The sequence below is a fragment of the Mustela lutreola genome, chromosome 3, assembly GCF_030435805.1.
Source record: "Mustela lutreola isolate mMusLut2 chromosome 3, mMusLut2.pri, whole genome shotgun sequence".
Lineage (NCBI taxonomy): Eukaryota > Metazoa > Chordata > Mammalia > Carnivora > Mustelidae > Mustela > Mustela lutreola.
In genome coordinates, this window is record NC_081292.1 from 68,112,214 (window position 1) to 68,134,561 (window position 22,348).

Genomic DNA, 22,348 nt, shown 5'->3' on the forward strand with positions numbered 1-22,348 from the left:
TAGGAAAACACACAATAATTACTGTCAAAAGTCAATTCTGATTGCACTAAATCCTTAAATAAAACATTGCCTTCTTCTTGACCAGATATACTTTTTTCCCCCTCCCTCTGTGTCTCTTCAACACCCTGTCCAGCATTACTTAATTCTCACTTTTTCCAGCTCCTTCTCCATTACTTGAAGTCAGGCCCCATGTGAGCCTATGACATAATTACCACACATTCTCCCAAGTACTATGTTTGCTCAGGTAGCTTATGCTATAGATAGTACAGTACATGGCTAAATTTGTCCTATAATGATTTACTAAGCACTTGTCTCACTAATAAATTATTTTTGTTTTTGAGCAGTGAGTCAGTTCTTAATTAGTCATTACAGGGAGAGGGAGGGCAGTCAGAATTAACCTAAAGCCTCAAATTCAATTATAATGTCTGTCTAGAGGTATTTTAAGTCGTGCTGTATTTTATAATTATTTGATGAGCTAAAACAAAACAAAAAGGATCCTCAAATAACAGCTTTTGGTCGAAGGGGCATCTCTTTTTTTATTTACAAGAGTTTAGTAATACAGTGAAGGTTAGGTTTTCTCTGAAATGGAGTCTAAAGAGTGAATAACACCATGATTTTTCTAGGATATAATTTTTAAAGAAAAAACTGCTTTACCTTTGCCCACCAGCTTGACAGCATGAAGTAGGTATTAACATTTTCATCTCCAAATTGCTCAGCCACATAGAGTCCCAGAGAGCCATACTTGTCATATATGTTTCTCTTTGACATGTCAGTAAGTATTGTGTGGGCGTTGTTGATTTCTTTAAACTTCTCAGCAGCAGCTGGGTCATCTGGATTCTTGTCTGGATGGTGTTTCAGGGCCAATTTTCTTTTAAAATTAAAAAAAAAGTGAGGAAAAGGGTTATTTGACAACAAATTGCAGTGACATTTTAGGAGGGAAGCTATTCATTTGTACGTTGTGTTTACAGGCAATTACTGTGAGGTGGTAAGTTTCACAAAAATGTTGGTGTAACTGAGTAAGTTTTCATCAGACGTTGTCTCTTGTTTCTAATGTGCAGGCACAGTAGGATTGTTTCTTTCCTCACATCCTCAAAGGAATTCTCAAACTGCTGCATAGTTGTGGAGTCCGTTTTTGCTGCTGGCAAATATGTGAACTTTATTTTTACCTAGGAGCTGATCAGTGGCCCACTTCAATATGCAGAGGCCTTTAAGAGTTCTGCAATAGGGTCAGTTTATATCAAAATTCCACTTAGAACTGGAACAAGTTTCTAGAATTAACAAAACTTCATACCACGTATTCAAAAAGTTAAACTCAACTGTCAAAAAAAATCTGATTCATATTCCCTTGGATAAATAATATGACCCTTTTCACAAATCTCACACAAATCCTTAGTCCCTTTCATTTTAATGAGCAGCTACTATGACTTCCTTTGTTTTCAAATGTATATTTGACTTCTTTTCTTTTTTTTTTTTTTAACTTTTTGACGTCTTTTCAAATAGGTCTTTCCATTTTGAATAATTTCCATTCAAAATTGAAAAATCTGTAGGAATTTACTTGTGTAAAAAGTGCTCTCTTCTCTGTGGATCACAAGTCATTTCCTGAAGGGTATGTGTATGTGTTATGTTACAGTGTGTGAGGGGGAGGGAGATATTTGAGGGTTATTTATTCTTCAGTTATACTCAAGTATAACCCTATGAAATGAATGTAAGAACTGAGCTGTGATCATCAGGGGAGTAACTGGTGGCCATTTCCTTCACTTCCCTTTACAGACAGATTTAAATAATGAGTAAAACCATGTCAAAAAACTGAGCCTGTAGTAATTTTTCCACTCAATGAATTTTATGACTCGGACTGGAAATTTTGTATGACTTTTTCTCTCTACTGTGACCATGATAGCTATATATATAGGAATATACCCTAAGCTTTTGTTTGGGTTTAGATTAAACCATTTCATTTTAATGCAATAACAATGGACCATAAATAGAGCAGAAAAATAAAGTGTACTTTATAAGTCAATCTACATAGTAAATTGGGAGAAAGAAATCTCACCTATTTTAGGAATTAAATTATTGCTGGTTAGAAAGTGGGTGATTAAGCAGCTCAGCATCATCGTGTTTAAAAAATAATGTGATTTAAAAATGGGCAGAGGGGGACACCGGGATGGCTCAGTGGGTTAAAGCCTCTGCCTTCAGCTCAGGTCATGATCTCAGGGTCCTGGGATCGAGCCCCGTATCGGGCTCTCTGCTCAGCGGAGAGCCTGCTTCCTCCTTCTCTCTCTCTGCCTGCCTCTCTGCCTGCTTGTGATCTCTCTCTATCAAATAAATTTTTTTAAAAAATCTTTTAAAAAAATAATTTTTAAAAAAATAGGCAGAGGACCTGTCATTTTTCCAGGCAAGACATACAGATGGCCAACAGACATGTAAAAAGATGCTCAACATCACTAATCATCAGGGAAGTGCAAATCAAACCCACAACGAGATATCATCACACACCAATCAGAATGGCCAGTATCAAAAGACAAGAAAAAATAAATGTTGGCAAGGATATGGAGAAATGGAAACCCTGTGCACTGTTGGTGGAATGTGAATTCTTGTTGTCTCTATAAAAATCAGTATGGAGCTTCTTCCAAAAACTAAAAATAGAAGTACCATATGATTCAGTAATTCCGCTTCTGGGTACTTACCCAAGGAAAACAAAAACACTAATTGGAAAAGATATATGCATCCGTATGTTTATTGCAGCATCATCTACAATAGCCAAGATACGGAATCCTAAGTGTTCATTGATAGATGAATATGGGTATGGATATGGATAATATATAGTATATATGGATAATATATAGTATATATGGATTAAAAAATAATGTAAATATTTATATATTTAAAAATATTAAAAATAACGTAAATATTTATATATTTATTTATATATAAATATAGTATATTTATAGTATATATATAGCATAATGGAACATTACTGAGCAATAAAAAAGAACGAAATCTTGCCATTTGCATAACGTGAGTGGACCTGGAGGGTATGAAGCTAAGTGAAATAAGTCAGACAGAGAAAGACAAATACTATATGACTTCACTTATGTGTAGAATATGAAAAATGAAACCAACCAACCCACGAACAAAACCAGACTCATAAATACAGAGAACAAATTGGTTGCCAGAGTGGAGAGGGAAAAAAAAAATGGGCACAAAAGGTATAGGGGATTAAGAGGTACAAACTTCGTTATAAAATAAATGTCATGGGAATGAAAAGTATAGCATATAGAGTATAGTCAATAATATTGGCATATTGTTGTATGGTGATCGATGGTAGCTTTACTTACTGTTGTGAGCATTTACTAATAAATATAGTTATTGAAAAAAAAAAGTACCAAAGTACTTAAAAGTATAAATCATGGTATAAAATCTATTTCAACTCTTACTCAGAATAAACAAAAGCAATGATAGTTCATTTTTAAAATTTGTTTAACCAAAATATTTCATGCTTTTTTTCTTTTAGATTTTATTTATTTATTTATTTGACAGACAGAGATCACAAGTAGGCAGAGAGGCAGGCAGAGAGAGAAAGGAGAAAGCAGTCTCCCCGCTGAGCAGAGAGCCCGATGCGGAGCTCGATCCCAGGACCCTGGGATCATGACCTTAGCCCAAGGCAGAGGCCCAATACACTGAGCCACCCAGGCGCCCCCATTTCATGCTTTTTGAGAAACATTTGTATTATCTATAAATTCTTATAGATAGGACCACTGGAGATGTTTTTGATGTGCAGAATTCATGATGAAATCATGGCAATAGCATAAATGCCTATTTTGTCATTTTAAAAATCTTTTATAATCTTTGCTATATACGAGCACTATTATAAGCATGTTACAAATATTTGTTAATATTCACAACTCTTTGAAATAGTTATTATAATGATCCCATTTTACAGATGAGGAAATTTAGACCCCAGAAAGTTAAGTAACTTGCCCAACATCATACAACTAATAATTAGAACCAGGCTTTGAATACAGGCAATCTGACCCTGAACACATGCTCTTAACCATCACCATGCTGCCTGTTTTATATTTTTAATTAAAAAAGTAAGGCACATAGAATGTTAGTACACTATTTTTAAGGACTTTGGCTTTTGGTCTAGGTGGCATGGGAAGCCATTGGGGTTTTTTGAGAAAAACTGTGGTATGATCTGACTTTAGTTTTAGAAGGATTATCAACTGTTGGAGAGGACAAAACCCAAAGCAGTGACACTCTTTTAGTGAAGTTCATGGTGGTTCTGGTCAGTGTGGTAGTGAAAAATATAATGAGAAGTGGTTGGTTTCTCAATATATTTTGAGAGCTAGCTGATGGATTGGATGTGGGATATAAAAGAAAGAGAAATCAGAGATGGTGCTCGAGTTTGGGGCTAAGCAAACAAAAGTTTGTAGTTACTATCTAATGAGTTGGCAAGAGATTTTGTTTGTTCTTGCAGTAGGGCATGGTTTGCTAAAATTTAGAGTTGTATTTTAGACAACTTCGATATGCCTATTGGACTTCCAAGTGGACATGGAGGTAAAAGAGATATATGAGTCTGGAGTTTTGGCAAGAATTATTGTGGGAGATATATGTTTGAGAGTTCTCAGTGGATAAATGGTATTTAGAGCCATGAAACTGGAAAAGACTCCCAAGGGAGTGGGTCCAAGAGAAGTCCAAAAACTGGGCTTCAGGAAAGAAGAACAAGCAGAGGGATTAAAACAGAAAGGCCAATGATACAGAAGAAAAAAAATCTGGAGAATATGGAGTCTTGGGATCTAAGTGAACAAAGTATTTCGAGGAAGATAGTGGTCATTTCTGTCAAACACCATTAACAGGTCAAATATGATGAGGATGAAGAATTGATCACTTGGGTTTAGTGATATAGAAATCTTTAGTGACCTTGACACATACACATACACACACAAACACACACACACACACATACACATTGGTATATATGTCTTTATATAAGGAAAAATAAAGCAGAAAAATCAGTAGAAAGAAGAACATGGAAGTTTATAACCACAATTAACAGTGCTTATAACTGCACATTAGGATTATAGATGATTATTTTTTTTCTTGTTACAAAAAAATATACAGATTACTTTGCACAGTTTCCTTCTGTAAGCATTTCCAACCTCATTATAAATGTTGTTTTCATTTAGTAGCTGAATGTTTAGTTCTCTTAAGTGACCTCCCACCAAATTAGAAGGGGTGAAAAAGGAAGAAAGAAGTCCTCTAACTTCAATGATACAGTGATCATCAAAAACACATCAAATGGATCCTTTAAACACATTAATTTTAATGGGATGATATTCCTGGAATTCTCACATGGTGCCCTGGGATACAATTGCTACATTTTCCCCTACTAGGCCCAGAAATCATTTCCAGGCCTATCAAATACAAGAGCCATTACTTCTGCCTTGAAAAAAGAAACCCCTGGAAAGTGTCTCTTTGCATAAATCTCCTTGTTTTTAGGTTTCAGTTGTAGACTGATACACACTGCCCGAGACTTAACCAGAGAAGCCTGGCTTCCTGTCATATTTTAAGCTGCTCAGCTCTTTGTCAGCTCACAAGGGCAGATGCACTCAACCATTTATCACACTCCTCTAACAATAGCTTTGGCAAATTCAGAGGGCTGGACCATCTCCATTTGTAACAAATCCAATTCCTGGTCGTCAGCAGCATTTTGACTCCTCTTGGCAGATACTCTTGGCTCTGAGGAATCCTTGGGAAATATGGCTAGCAGAGGCAGCTGCCAAAACTACACAACTGCTCAGGAAGTAGTTGGTCAATGACCCATCTTTGGGAGTTGCCTATAGAGCAAGGAAGCACGTATGGAATTTAGAGTAAAAGGGAAGTGTCTAGAGTACACTTAAATATAAAATTTACCTAATTTATTTTGAAGATCTTATAATTTCTCATTTTATACTTTAGAGTGACATAATACTCAACCAGAATGTATGCCTTTTGTTCTAAATCTCTCTATAGTCAGTCATCTATTAATCTGGTATGGCTATAACTAATGTTAGAATAATAGCATCAATTCCTCTAACTTCCACTTCAAAATCCAATGACAACTGTCAACTGAAATGCATAGTGAATTCAATGAGTGGCAGATAAGATAAACATGGGATATATTGTTGTAATTACTTAATGCCCCTATTCTGAGGCAGTAGCATAATTCTAATAAGAATTACAGTGTTCTGCTCAGTTTTCTTCCTCTTAATATCTAATCTTCTTAACATCAGATATATCTACCACTGTCTACCAGGCTCTAAGTTATCTGAGACCTGATTCTGACCATGTTCCCTCACCTCTAGACCAGATATACCTCCATGGGGTTGAAATGTCACAGGAAACCTTGGGGATCCAAGCTTCTGGGAACTAAGTCCCATCCTGGCATGGCTGTGTCTATAAGTTGCCTTTCCCTGCTCAATACATTTCCAGCTGGTTTCTCCAATGACCACATATTGTTTCCTGTTCCAAAATTTCTCCATTATGGGGGAGCCTGGGTAGCTTAGTTGGTTAAGCGTCCTACTCTTGACTTAGGCTCAGGTCATGATCTCAGGGTGGGGAGATGGAGGCCTGTATACCTGCTTATGATTCTCTCTCTCCCTCTTCCTCTGCCCTTTGCACCCACCCTCCTCTTAAAAAAAAATATTCTCCATTGTGGTGTGACTTTCTGCTAAGCTTTCTCCGCCACAAAGTTTATTGCCCCTCTTCCAATGTCCCAGAAGAAGCTACCTGCTGCCTAAGAGGAAAGAACAGAAAAGGAAGAGTGATTTTCCCCCCATATCCTAGAGCCCTTAAAACTATCCTTGTGACAGAGTCAGCATCTACTGCAAAGATAGGAAAAAAAAAAAAAAAGGCAAAATCTGAGTTTGAAAAAGCTCAGGCTGCAAAAGAAAGCAAAATCTGAGCTGAGACATAGACTATTCATTCTAGAAAAAAAATGGCTATCGTGGGAAGGAGACTGGTGATAAATAGGAAAATGAACTGCTATAAACCAGAGTTGAAGGTGAAAACAAACTCTAGATTAGCAACCCCAGGTGATGGCAAGTGTTATGATAATGGGACTTGATAGTTGTCATAATATTGGAAGTTCAGTGGAACTCCTGTGCCCTCTTGGACTAAGCTAACACCCAAGTGAAAACATAATAAACCAATATAGGAGCCCCAGTGCACATCTCCCTGACATTTGGTATTGGTGGACATTGAGTGTTTGATAGTCTGGCGATACATCACCACCTTTGTGGCTTAATTTGCATTTTCCTAATTACTAATGAGGCTGATATATATATACACACATATATATGGCATTTGGATATCATCTATTTAAGTACATAGTCTTTTGTCTGTTTTTAGTTTGATGTTTAAATTGTAGTATTTAAAAAAAATACGTACTATATATGTGAATCTGTTGTTATTTCTTTGTATTGCATATACAGTCTCCCTTTCTGGGAACTTGTTGTTAGTTTCTTTCTGGAATCTTTTGATGAACAGAAATTCTTAATTTAGTTTATGAGTTTTATCATGAATTCAGAAAGATATTGTCCTATAAATTCTAAACTCTAAAACCTTTATAGATTTGCCTTTCACATGGAAGTCAGGAATTGATTTGTCACTGATTTTTCAATGTAGTAGAATATAGATGTCCAGTCTCATCTTTAAAATATGGTTATACAACTGTCCCAGCACCATTTATTTAAAAAATAAAATCCTTTCCTTATATGTCTAGATTGTCCAGCTTCATTGGTCTGCTTGGCTATTTCTGGGCCAATAATAGTTTGGAATATGGTACTTTAAAGTATCTCTTAGTATCTTAAAAAGAAAGTTCTTCTGGGGAGTGTCTGGATAGCTCAGTTGTTTGATAGTTTAACTCTTGACTTCAGCTAAGGTCATAATCTCAGGGTCATGAGATCAAGCCCTGAATTAGGCTCTGTACACAGCACAGAGTCTGCTTGAGATTCTCTCGCTCCCTTTCCCTCTGCACCTCCCCAAGCTCACGCTCTCTTTTTCAAATAAATAAAGACATATATCATAGATATAGATAGATATAGATATATCTCTATAGATATAATAATATATCTTTTTAAAAAGCAAGTTCTTCTCTTTTACTATTCACTAACAGTCAATTGATGTTGAATTTTATCAAATGCTTTTTCTGCATCTATTGAGGAAACACATTTTTTCTCCCTCTCTCTGTTAATGTGATTGATTGGTTTTCTAATGTTAAATGAAGTTTGTGTGGTTGGATAAACTCAACTTGTTCATTATGTATTATTTTTTAATTTATTGCTGGACACAATTTTCTAGTATGTGTATCTAATACTATAAATTTTCCTCTAAGTACTACTTCAACTGCATTCCACAAGTTTTAATATGTAATGTTCACTTCTAGATATTTTCTCATTTTAATTGTGTTTTATTTTTTAACACATTATTTTCTATATGTATTCTTTTTTTATGATGTCCAATTAGCCAACATATAGCACATCATTAGTTTTTGATGTAGTGTTCAACGATTAATTAGTTGTGTATAACACCCAGTGCTCATCATCCCACATGCCCTCCTTAATGCCTATCACTCAGCTACCTCCATACCCCCACCACCTCCCTTTTGCAGCCCTGAGTTTGTTTCCCAGAGTCCAGAGTCTCTCATGGTTTATCTCCCTCTCTGATTTCTTCCCATTCAGTTTCCTTACCTTCCCCTGTTGTCCTCTGCTCTATTCCTGATGTTCCACATATGAGTGAAACCATATGATAGTTGTCTTTCTCGGGTTCACTTATTTCACTTAGCATAATCTTCTTCAATTCCATCCATGTAGATCCAAATGGCAGGTATTCATCCTTTCTGATGACTGAGTAATATTCCACTGTATATATGAACCACATCTTCTTTATCCATTCCTCTGTTGAAGGGCATCTCATCTCCTTCCACAGTTTGGCAATTATGGGCACTGCTGCTATGAACATTGGGGTGCTTGTGCCCCTTCTTTTCACTAGTTTTGTACCTTTGGGGTAAATACCTAGTGATGCAATTGCTGGGTTATAGGGTAGCTCTATTTTTAGAGCTTGAGGAACCTCTATACTCTTTTCCAGAGGAGATGTACCAGTTTGCATTCCCACCAACAATGTAAGAGGGTCCCCTTTCTCCACATCCTCTCCAACACTTGTTTCCTTTCTTGTTAATTTTTGCCATTCTAACTGGTGTAAGGTGGTATCTCATTGTGGTTTTGATTTGAATTTCCCTGGTGGCTAGTGATGTTGAATGCTTTTTCATGTGTCTGTTAGCCATTGGTATGTCTTCTTTGGAGAAGTGTCTATTCATGTCTTCTCCCCATTTCTTGACTGGATTATTTGTTTTTTGGGTGTTGAGTTTGAAAAGTTCTTTATAGATCTTGTATACCAGTCCTTCATCTGTAGTATCATTTGCAAATACCTTCTCCCATTCCACGGGTTGCCTCTCAGTTTTGTCGACTCTTTCCTTTGCTCACAAAAGCTTTTTATCCCAAAAGTTCATTTTGGCTTTTGTTTCCCTTGCCTTTAGAGACAGGTCTTGAAAGAAGTCGCTGTGGCCAATGTTGAAGAGGTTACTGCCTGTGTTCTCCTCTAGGATTTTGATGGATTCTTGTCTCACATTTAGGTCTTTCATCCATTTTGAGTTTATCTTTGTGTATGCTGTAAGAGAATGGTCCAGTTTCATTCGCCTGTATGTGGCTGCCTAATTTTCCCAACACCATTTGTTGAAGAGACTTTTTTCCATTGAATATTCTTTCCTGCTTTGTCAAAGATTAGTTGAGCATAGAGTTGAGGGTCCATTTGTGGGTTCTGTATTCTGTTCCATTGATCTGATGAATTAGTTTAAATTGTGCCTCCAAATTTTCAAATATATTGGAATTTTCTAGTTATCTTTTAGTTTTTGCTCTCAAGCTTGAGTGTGCTATAGTGAAAAATATTTTTATTTAAATCCTTCAAAATTTGAGAGATGCTTTACGTCTCTCTTTATTCAATTTCTGTAAATGTTTCATGTGAACTTAATACATAGTATACTTTACAGAATACATTCCATACCTGTTAAGTGCTTCATTCTTGTATAAGAGCATTAGATTTTATTTGATAATATTTTTGTTCAAATCTTCTAAATTCTTGGGCATTTTACTACTCTATCAAACAGGTTTGTTAAACCTGCAGTCTCCCACTGTGACTGTAGGTTTACATATTTCTCCTTATAGTTGTCACTTTTTGCTGTATTTTAGGCTGTGGTTTTTGAAGCATACAAATTAAGAACTGTTAAACATTCCTAGTGAATTGAACTTTTATCACTTGAAATATTCCTCTTTATCCCTAAAACACTTTTTATTATCACCTTGATATTAATAAAGCAACACCAACTTTCTTTGGGTAGGCATCACATGGGATATATTTTCCCCTACTTTTAGTTTCAATTTTTTGGTATGTTTACAAATTAGATGTGTGTTTTGGTTATTTAATTAACAATGACAATCTTTTTCTTTTAATTGAAGTATTTGGTCTATGTTTATTTTTAATATAATTATTGATATATCTCAGGTTAAATCTACCACTTCCACTTTTTTGGTCACATTTAAAATATATTTTCTTTCTTCACCTTTCTTGCCTTCTTTTGGATTGGTTCTTCTTAATTTTTCTACTTTTTTCCTCTGTTGGTTTGAAAATTACACATTTTTAAAATTCCCCTTGGGATTTTCCTAGAGATTACAAAACCCATATTACAGTCCAGTGTCAAGGTGCTTCTTGCCTTTCTCCAAGACAATATAAAAATCTTAGAACATGAACACTATTACTTGCCTCCCAACTTAAATGTTGGTAGCATGTACTTTAATTCTCTCCATCTCTTAGTCCCTCAAGAATTGCTATTTAATATAATCATTATTTCATGATTTTCACAGCATTTATGTGCATTTACTCATGTATTTTTCAATTTTGTTGCTATTGATTATATCTTGCATCTCTGACCATCCATCAAAAGTTATCTTCCTTCTGCCCATGAACACCCTTTTGTATAACTGTTAGTGCAGATCTGCTGATAATTCTTGCAATTTTTGTTTAACTTAAAAATGTCTTTATTTCACCTTCATTTTTGAAGGGTATCTCCCGTGGATACAGAATTATAGGTTATTAATTATTTTCTCTTCACACTGAAAATGTCAGTCCATTTTCTTCTGAATTCCACTATTTCTGTTGAAAAATCCGTTTTAAGTCTAATTGTTGTTCTTTGAAGATAGTTTGCATTTTATTTTTCTAGTTGCCATAATGGCTTTTACATCATTGGTTTTCAGCAGTTTTCCTGTGATGTGCTTTGATACAGATTTCTTTTTATTTGTTCTGCTTGGCTTTTATTGGGCTTCTGATATATATGGATTGATACTGTTTGTGAACCTGGAAAATTCACATACATTGTTTTCAAATGGCTTTCCTCTTATTCTCTTTCCACTCTCCTTCTCAGACTTCAGTTACATTTTTCTAAGACCTTCTTAATGGATCTTCTATGTATTTTACCTTCTTGCATTGTTTCCTGTCCTTTTGTAGTTTTTTTTCTTGTTATTTTATTCTGGACTCTCTTCCAGTCAGCTCTCTAACTTGCTAAACACTACCCTTGAATTCTTTAGGTTCAGCTGCTGTATTTTTTAGTTGTAAAATTTATGTGTTCATTTAAAAAAAAAATTGAAATGTCCCTTTTAATGATTTTCAGTTTTGTGTGAAAATTCTCAAATTTGTATTTTATTTTTTGATCATAGATATTTTAAAATTTATATCTGATAATTCTAATACCTGAGGCTGTCTGTGGTGCTATGTCTATTATCTCATTTCTGGTGATTCTTGTTCATATTGTCTTGACTTCTAAGCTTATCACTTTGGCCAGATATTGTATTTTTTTTTTCAGATATTGTATTTTAAAAAGTTTAAAGGAGGAACACCTGGATGGCTCAGTTGGTTAAGCATCTTCCTTCGGCTCAGGTCATGATCCCAGGCTTGTGGGATTCAGTCCCACACCTGAATCCTTGCTCTGTAGGGAGCCTGCTTCTCCCTAAGCCTGCCTCTCTCTCTCTCTCTCTCTCTCTCAGGAATAAATAAATAAATTTGAAAATCTTTAAAAAATAAAATTTAGGGATGCCTGGGTTGCTCAGTTGGTTAAGCGGCTGCCTTCGGCTCAGGTCATGATCCCAGTGTCCTGGGATCAAGTCCCACACCAGGCTCCTTGCTTGGCAAGGGGCCTGCTTCTCCCTCTGCCTCTGCCTGCCACTCTGTCTGCCTGTGCTTGCTCTCACTTCTCTATGACAAATAAATAAATAAAATCTTTAAAATAAAATAAAATAAAATTTAAAAAAAATAAGAAGTTCATGGGGCGCCTGGGTGGCTCAGTGGGTTAGGCCTCTACCTTCGAGTCCCGAATAGGGCTCTCTTCTCAGCAGGGAGCCTGCTTCTCCTCATCTCTCTCTCTGTCTGTCTTTCTGCCTATTTGTGATCTCTCTCTCTGTCAAATAAATAAATAAAATCTTTTTTAAAAATAAATAAATAAATAAATAGGAAGTTCAAAATAATATGATATATAGGAAATTGATGAAAAAGTAAATCCTAAGAGTTCTTACCATAAGCAGAATTTTTTTTCTCTTTCCTTCTTTTGTATTTAGAGGGCATGATGAATGTTAGCCAAGCCTATTGCAACAATCATTTCACATTGCATGTAAATCAAATCATCATGCTGTATACCTTAAACTTACATGTGATGTATGCCAATTATTTGCCAATAGAACTGGAAAAAAATTTTAAAGGAAATAATTGGACTACAAAGACAATGTTGTCTTATACCAGAGAGCAGTTTTATTTCCTACTTTCAGGTATCTGGAGGCATTTATAGAACTGGGGTCATCACAGTCCAGTATTAGATGCTGAGATTTTTTCAGTCACCCCGATGGCTCAAAGTTCACTTATAATCCATAAAGACTGGTGTTTACTCTTATCTGTTTCTGTATAATAAGCATGGTGAAATTTAACAGCTTAAAACAACAAACATTTTATTCACTTGCCTACAATGTAATCAGACAGACCTTGGTGGGGAGTTTTTTCTGTGCTCTGGCTTTGGCTAGGACTGCTCAGCTGGAGCTGGCGGATTTGCTTCCAAGATGGCCTCACTGACCTGCTGTTAAGTTGGTACTGGCTCTGGTTGAGAGCTCCATGAGGGCTGTTGACTGGGATCTCTTCTCCATGTGGCTTCTCCACGTGACTCGGTGAGGAGCCCCAGTATTTGATAATCTCAGGATAGATATATTTCTTAAGAGGTGGCTGACTTAAACCAGACTGCAAAAGCAGAAGCTGCTGAGCCTTTTTAGGATTTAAGATACACCATCACTATTCTGCCACATTTTTCTGGTTAAATTAGGTCAGAGAAACAGTCCAGATTCAAGAGGGCCATACAAGGACATGAATACCAGGGAATACGGTTTATGGAGGACCACAAAAGTAATAGTGAGCCACAGAAGATTTACTTCCATTTTTCCCTGTGTCCTGGAGTATAGCACTGCAGAGTCTAAACAGAATTGCAGGACTCCCATACTTGTCAGGGAGGGCCCCAGATTTTTCTCTTTTCTCTGTAGAGTCCTGCTCAGCCTCTCAGCTGCTCTTCTTCCTTATCATGACCTAATCAGCAGTAATTCTTTAATCTCAATTGCTTTTTTAAGATGTATATATAAAAATACAATTTTTTCCAGTTTTTCTAGTTTCTCTCAGTGGAAGGCAGAACCAATCAAAATTACTTTGTCGGTGATAACCAGGAACTCCTGGTTATCTTTTATGTTTCCATCACCTCCTTCATGTACAGTCGACCCTTTGAACAATGTCAGGGTAAGGGGTGCTGACCTCCCACACAGTCAAAAATCCATGTATAACTTCAATTCCCCCAAGCCTTAACAACTAATAGCCAACTGTTGACAGAAGCCTTACTGATAACATAAATAGTCAATTTTTACTGTATTTTTACAATAAAATAGAGAAAGAAAATGTTGTTAAGAAAATAAAGAGAAGATAGATTTACAGTACGGGGCTATATTTACCTAAAAAAGAAAAATCCACATAAAAGTGAACAACCAGCACAGTTCAAATGCATGTTGTTCAAGGGTCAACTGTGGATGTTAATGACATAAAAGGCTATATACCACTGTTATATAAATGGCCCAAAGATTGCCTCTATGTATTGTTTATTTCTTTATGCAAGCTGAGACCCATTAGCTCAAAAGCTGAGCAGAGTGAAACTCAAATTTTTACATATTCAATTATTTTTAAAATACCCCAAAGAAACAGATTATCACCCTTTTAGAGCCTACTCACTTTATATCCTGCAAGACCTCCCCCTACATGTGGGAGCCATTGATAAGATAGAGGCTTATGGTTCTGAGACCCCAAGCTGCCATGGCCCTCTGGAGCTGTCTGACTCAGAGATTTCCTACTATGCTCCTGAGTGATATCGCCCAGACATGCAAGCCCCCTTTCCAATGTTCTTGCCACCCCCTTCTCTGAGTTCCCTTGTCCCCTCCCCTTCTGAGGGTAGTTCCCAAGCTGTAAGCCTCTGGATGGTCTCATGCTGTGAGGGTCTTCCCCTCACAAGCAATCCTGTTTGAGCTACACCCAATAAATCTGGTTGTGTGTTATTGCCTCTCGTGGTCATATCGTTTCTCTTGATCAGCCCCCAAATCCCTTGAAACCTTGACAAACACTTTCATGCATTTCTACCCAGTACATTTTCCTTCCCCACAAGAAACTCAATACAGTCTGCGGCTGAAAGAAATCAGGAACAAGAGTGTTAGTAGCGCTCAAGGAAGAGAGCCACTGGGTGAGGATTAGTGCAGATTTCCTCCAAAAGGGACAGAATAGAAAATTCAGGGCACCATTTAGCTTCAAATTGCGAATAATGATGCCAACACTGCCCTGCCATGTAATTATTTCTGGAACACCTGCTGCCATAGTATATGATTCAAGTATTCTGCCACCGAGGCACCCAGGCCCTCTGAAGGCCACATTACACAGTCCTATGATTTCCTAACATTTGCAGATGGAATAGAACAGCTCACCCCAGCAATTGTCAGGGTGTTCTCTAGTTCTCTGTGATCCACAGTCACATTCGTGATTCGAGGCAGATGGCATGAGATAACAATAGGAACCATAAATGATGATCTGTTTTAGAGAATTGAACCCCGCCCCATATAAAACCAGATGGAGAGTCAAGTACTGACCTCTAGTGGCAGTCAAGGCAGTGATACCACTTTACGGCAAATAATCTTGAGTTTTTATCAGACTATATAATGATTTTTTGAGGTATTATGCTTGAGTATTTTTTTAATAGGAGACTTAAAAATACTTAAACTTTTGAGAAGTTTAAATGCCAATCGATAACTCTTTCTTTTATATAGTTTTCTGGTTACAGTAATTTTCTAAGGTTAATTTTAAGAACCAGGTTTTATCCTTCCTAATCAGGGGGAATAAACTGGAATATTTGTATAAACATGGTAGATAAAGTATCTGATATTAGAAGTATTTCTTTATACCAATCATAAAAGTACTGCATTAAGGACTAAGGACCTGATATTCTGACACTAGTCGGCCACTGCAAACCTTCAAGCCTTTAGCAGGCCACTAAGATCTCTGTGTGTTACATTTTATTAAATGTGTTTTTCTTACCAGCCTGTAGCTTGCTCAAAATCTGAGAGTTGCAGACAACTTAACATCTCTATATTTGGCTCAGGTTTCCAACAAAAGTTTCTGGACCTGTAACCTAGTACTACGTTTCTTGAGAAAAATTTTGCATTCTTGTTTTCTTGTTTTGATTTGTTTTTTGTTTTTGTTTGTTTTAAAGCTAGCAATCTTTACTGAACTCTGACATCAAAGGAGAAGACTGAGATGTAGAAGAAACAGCCATACAAACTCTGTCTCCTTCCAACAGCAGCGCCACCACTGACTGGTTCTAGTCAAAGCCCTCAGCAGGCACTTGCTATCTGCAAGCCTTCCACCTACTCAGATAGCTCAAATGCTGGTGATAGTGAATTGTGTCAAGGCTGCAGACAGTTCTTGGCAATTTCCACTGGTGGTCCAGGCTGGTAGTTCTTGTAGGTTCCCCAGTGTCTTTATCTTCTAGGTTTCTCAATGCAAAAATATATAGCATAACTCCCTGATACATCTTTGTGTTAAGCACTCACTTTCTTGTTTTCCCTAAACCTGTCTTAAACTTACCAGGACCTATTTTTCCAGAATGCCAGCCTCACTGACTTAATTTCCTTAACTGCACGGTCTGACCCTTGTGATCATACACTTGAGTGCATGACCGCTCAAATCAAATGATTCAATTCTATAAATATTTTGGATATCCTGCCATGCCCTCAAGGAAATTAGTCTTCCATTGCTTGTACTCCCATTTCTGGGATGCCCAGCATTACTCCAAAAGATTGCACAATCATGAAAACTGGGGCCAATAAAGACCAACACTTTTCTGCCTCAGCTGATCTTCTATGCTACTTGTCAGTCCTTTTGCTTGGCCTCAATAAACTCCCTCTCAAGTGGCAGTTATACCAGATTTACATCTTCTCTTTGATTCCTCTTCCTCATCGCTCTCAACAAGAAACCTCATTTCCTACTTCAAGAGAAGTTAAAAAAAAAAAAGTTCATTAGAAGAAAATAATCCTGCATGATTGTGCCATCCTTCCCCCCCCCTTTTTTTTTTTAATCTGAAGAACATCTTCTCTTTAGGGATAACCTTGCCAGTGTTTTCTAGGATCTACCTGTTCATCTTCCCAAAACCTGCTCCATCAGTCACCAATCCTACCCACCCCCCCCAACTCCATTATCTTCATTAATGTCTTGTTTGTCTTCAGCAAGCAAACATGCCCCATCATTTTTTTTTAAAGGAAAACTATATTTATGTCCTCGCCTGTCCTTCAAATCATTGAATTATCTCCTCCTTCCCTTCTTTGTAATACTTCTTCAAAGTGTAGTTTACACAAAAAGGTTGCATTCTCAGTGTCTACTGACTCTTCAGCCCACTGTAATCTCATTTCTAGTTCTCTACTTGCTCTCTATTCCATCATCCTATCCATGTGCTGTTTTTAGCCCTCATTCTATTTGACCTTTCTATAAGTTTTGTTGACCACACCTTCTTTTCCCTTGGTTTCCAGGATGACTTCCTGATTCTTGCCCTATCCTGACTGGGAGACTAGACAAGGCAGCAGACAAATGTGAGTTCCTTGGGGCCAAGATTGGCAGGAGTATTACCCAAAGGGACCAGTGCTCCAAAAGCAAGCTAGTATTCAAACACCAAGTAAGGATAGGGCAGACGAAGAACTGGGAAGCCAGGAGCAGGCACTTGAGAGTTAAGTGGACATTGTCACATACAGGATTTCATTCACTCTCAATAAACCAAAGGAGGGTCACTTCTCATAAAAAGGACCAGAAACAGAGTAGACAATCTGACTGTGTTGCTACAGTCATCCATGTTTATCATTTCTTCTGTGCTCCCCAGTTAAATCAGTAGTTTTCAACATTTGATGCTCAGAATCATCTGTGAATGAGATGTTTTTAAAAACTCATGTGTCAGGCTTCTACTATTAGAGGTTGTGATTCTGCAGGTCTGGGACATCTGTATGCTTGCAAAACTCCACAGCTGATTTGGCTGTGTACTAAAGTTTGGTTTTGAAGTTCTACTATTTAACACATCTTTCTTCCTCTCCTTTCCTTTTCTTTATTTCTTTTTTCTTTTTCCTTCCTCCCCCCTTTCTCCTTTCCTCTTCCCTCCCTCCTTCCTTCTTCCCCTCCCCACTTCCTTTCTCTTTCTTCATTCCTTCCTTAATTGTGCTTAAAAAAATCCATAACGTGAAATTACCATTTTGAGTACAGATCAGTAGCACTAGCTAGTCACCTTGCTGTGCAACAGAGCTCTAGACCTTTTTAACCTTGCAAAGCCGAAGCTGAAACTCTGTCTGTTGAATAACTTCCCATTTTCTCCTCCTCTCTCCCAAACCCAGGAAACCACAGTTCTAACTTTGCTTCTATGAGTTTGACTATTTGGATAGAATTTTTTGGTGTTTTGTTTTATTTATTTTTTTAATGTACTACTGAATTGCCAATTTCCAAGCTATTTAACACTTTCTTAACAACTTTTTTGGAATGCTATTATTTTTTGATGCTTTTTTTTTCCCCATGGTAGTTTAACATATTGTATAATACTTATGGCAAAGCATTGAGTACACCTATCATCATGTTGTGGCAATTTGATCTTTACTAAAACATGTGAAGCCTGCTCCTTTTGTTTTATATATTTGGACAGAAGTTATATATTTTACAACTGAAAGTTTATACCTTTTGATCCTCTTTCATCCATTTTATCCCCATCTTTTGGCTCTGGCAACCACCAATTTGTTCTTTGTATCTATGAGTTTTTTCTTTTTTTTTTCTTTTAGATTCCGCATATAAGTGAGATCATAAGGTATTTGTTTTCCTCTGTGTGACTTATTTCACTTAGGATAATACCCTTGACTTTCTCCATATTGTTGTAAATGATGAAATTTCCTTCTTTTTTATGGCTTGATAATGTTCCATTGTATACATGCCACATTTTCTTTATTCATTCATCCAACAGTGGGCACTTAGGTTGTTTCCATGTCTTAGCTATGCAAATAATGTTGTGATGATTAAAGAGGTACATGTATCTTTTCCAAATGGTTTCTTCATTTCCTTCAGATAAATACCCAGAAATGGATTTGCTGGATCATATAGTAGTTAGAGTAGTTTTATTTTTTGAGGGCCCTCTATTACATATTCCATATTGATTATACCAATTTCCATTCCCACCAACAGTGTACAGGGTTCCCTTTTCTCAATATCATTACCAACACTTATCTTTTAGATCTTTTTTGCCTTTTTGATACTAGCCATTATGACAGGCATGCAGGGACATCTCATTTGGGTTTAAACATGTTTTATTGAGGTGTATTTGACACACAATATTAGTCTCAGGTGCACAGCATAGTGATTTGACAACTTGGTTATGTTATGCTGTGCTCACCACAAGTATAGCTACAATGCTATTACAATACCATGAACAAACATGTTTCCCTATAGTATGCCTTTCATCCTCATGATTTATTCCATAGCTGGAAGCCTCTACTCTCCCCTTCACCCATTTTGCCCAATTTGCCCCGCTACCCCCCAGCAACCATCCATTTGTTTTCTGTATTTATGAGTCTTTATCTCCTTTTAGTTTTTTGTTTATTATTTGGTTTTGTTTTTTAGAGTCCACATATAAGCGAAATCACAGTATTTGTATTTCTCTGTTTTACTTATTTAACTAAACATAATATCCTCTAGGTCCATCCATGCTGTTGCAAATGGCAAGATCTTATTCTTTCTTATGGCTGAGTAATATTCCATTATACTATTATATATACATATATACATTATATAATACATGCATATATACCATAATATATATACATATATATCACATTTTCTTTATCCATTCATCTACTGATGAATACTTATGTTGCTTCCATATCTTGCCTATTGCACATAAGTGTAATAAATAGAGGTGCATGTCTTTTCAAATTATTGTTTTCATTTTTTTAAAATAAATACCCAGTCATGGAATTGCTGGATCATATGGTATTTCTATTTATAATTTCTTGAGGAAACTCCATGCTGTTTTCCACATTAGCTACACCAGTTTACATTCCCACTAATAGTGTACAAGGCTTTTCTTTTTTCTATATCCTCACCAATTCTTGCTATTTCTTGTCTTTTGTGTTCTAGCCATTCTGACTGGTGTTAGGTGATATGTTGTTGTGGTTTTGATTTGCTGATGAGTAGTGTTGCTGAGCATCTTTTCATTCATGTGTCTGTTGGCCATTTCTATGTCTTCTTTGGAAAAATGTCTTTTTAGGTCCTCTGCCCATTTATTATATCTGATTATTTATTTTTTTATGTAGTGTTATATAAGTATTTATTTATTTCAGATATTAACCCCTAATCCAATATATCATTTGTACCTTCTCCCATTCAGTATGTTGCCCTTTCATTCTGTTGATGCTTTCCTTCCCCATGCAAAAATGTATTTTTCTATAGTCTCAGTAGTTAATTTTTGCTTTTGCTTCCCATGCCTAAGGAGCCATATGTAGAAAAATGGTGCTAAGGTCCATGTTAAAAAGATTACTGTCCATGTTTTCTTTTAGGAGTTTTATGATTTCACATCTTATATTTAAGTCTTTAATTCACTTTGAGTTTATTTTTGTGTATGGCTTGAGAAGTAGTCCAGTTTCATTCTTTTTCATGTAGCTGTCCAGCTTTCCCAGGACCATTTATTGGAGAGACTGTCTTCCCCATTGTATATTTTTGCCTCCCTTGTCATAGATTAATTGACCATATAATCATGGGTTTATTTCTGGGCTCTCTATTCTCTTCTTCTCTTGATCTATGTGTATAAATTTTGTGCCAGTACCATACTGTTTTGATTACTACAGCTTTGTAGTGTATCTTGAAATCTGGGACTGTAGTAACCAGCTCTGTTCTTTCTCAAAATTGGTTTGGCTGTTGGGGGGAGGGCTTCTGTAGTTCATATAAATTTTAGTATTATTTGTTCTAGTTCTATAAAAAGTTCTGTTGGCATTTTGATGGGGATTGCACTCAGTCTGTAGACTGCTTTGGGTAGTATGGACATTTTAATTATTAAGTATACTAGAAGTATTAATTCTTCCAGTCCATTAACATGGTATATCATTTTCTTGTTTTTTGTTTTTTAAGTAGGCTCCACACACAGCCCAGAGCCCAACATGGGCTTGATCAGGGTCGTGAGATCAAACCCTGAGTGGAAATCAAGAGTTGGACACAACTGAGTGAGCCACCCAGGTGATCCCCCATAAACATGGTATATCTTTCCATTTGTTTGTGTCATCTTTAATATTTTTCATCCGTGTTTTATCATTTTTAAAGTACAGGTCTTTTACCTCCTTTGTTAGTTTCATTCCCAGATTTGGATGGGATTTTTGATTCTATTTTAAATGGGATTGTTTTCTTAATTTCTTTCTGCTTTGTTATTGGGGTATCACTGTGGTTTTGATTTACATTTTCCCAATAATTAGTGATGAGCTTTTTTTCTTATACCTGTTGGCCATCTGTATGTCTTCTTTGGAAAATTGCTTAATCAAGTCTTTTGCCCATTTTAAAGTTAGATTATTTGTTTTTTTGCTATTAAGTTTCATGTTTTCTTTATGTAATTTTGGGGATATTAATCCCTTAGTAGATATTTGCAAATACCCACTCTTTCATTAGGTAAGTTGCCTTTTCATTTTGTTGATGGTTTCCTTTGCTCTACAAAAGCTTTCTAATTATATGTATCCCACTTGTTTATTTTGCTCTAGTTGCTTGTACTTTTGTTGACAAATCCAGAAAGCATCACCAAGATCCAAGTCTAAGTGTTTACCACCTAAGTTTTCTTCTAGGCATTTTATGACTTTAAGTCGTACATTCAAATCTTTAATCCAATTTGAGGTAATTTTTGTATATGGTGTAAGACAGTGGTCAAGTTTCATTCTTTTGCATGTAGCTCTGTAGTTACCCCAGCACCATTCATTGAAGAGACTGTCCATTTCTCATTGTATATTCTTTCTTTTTTTGTTGTAAGTTACAAATTGGCCATATGTACCTGGATTGATTTTAGAGAGAGAGCATGCATAAACTGTGGGGCGGGGTGGGGGGGTGGCAGAGAGAGGGAGAGAATCTCAAGTAGGCTCTACACCCAGTGCAGAGCCTGACATGGGACCTGATCTCACAACCCTGAGATCATGACCTGAGCCAAAATCAAGTGTCAGATAATTAACTGACACCCTTACACCCCTACCCAGATTTATTTCTGAGTTCTCTATTGTGTTCCATGAATCTGTGTTTGTTTCTATGCCAATACTGTACTATTTTAATTATTATAGCTTTGTAATATGGTTTGAAATCAGGAAGCATGATATCACCAGCTTTGTTTTCTCTCAGGATTGCTCTGGCTATTCTGTGTCTCTTGTGGTTCCATACAAATTTGAGGATTCTTTGTTCTATTTATGTGAAAATGCAATTAGGATTTTGACAGGTATTACACTGAACCTGTAGTTTGCATTGGATAGTATGGGCATTTTAGTATTATTAAACTTCCAATCTATAAACACAGAATATGTTCCCATTTACTTGCATTTTCTTTAGTTACTTTCATCAGTCTTACAATTTTCAGTGCATAAGTCTCTTACTTGATTGGTTCAATTTATTC

The 22,348-nt window shown here is 36.4% G+C and overlaps 1 protein-coding gene across 3 annotated transcripts in view; it reads right to left on the reverse strand.

Annotated features, from left to right (window-relative positions):
* Positions 1–22,348, reverse strand: part of DNAJC5B (DnaJ heat shock protein family (Hsp40) member C5 beta) — a 93,073-nt gene that overhangs the window by 18,239 nt on the left and 52,486 nt on the right. For all 3 annotated transcript variants that reach the window (XM_059166335.1, XM_059166334.1, XM_059166336.1), the window contains exon 4: positions 655–868. In XM_059166335.1, coding sequence (XP_059022318.1) covers positions 655–868 — 214 coding nt within the window. The remainder of the gene's footprint in view (positions 1–654; positions 869–22,348) is intronic.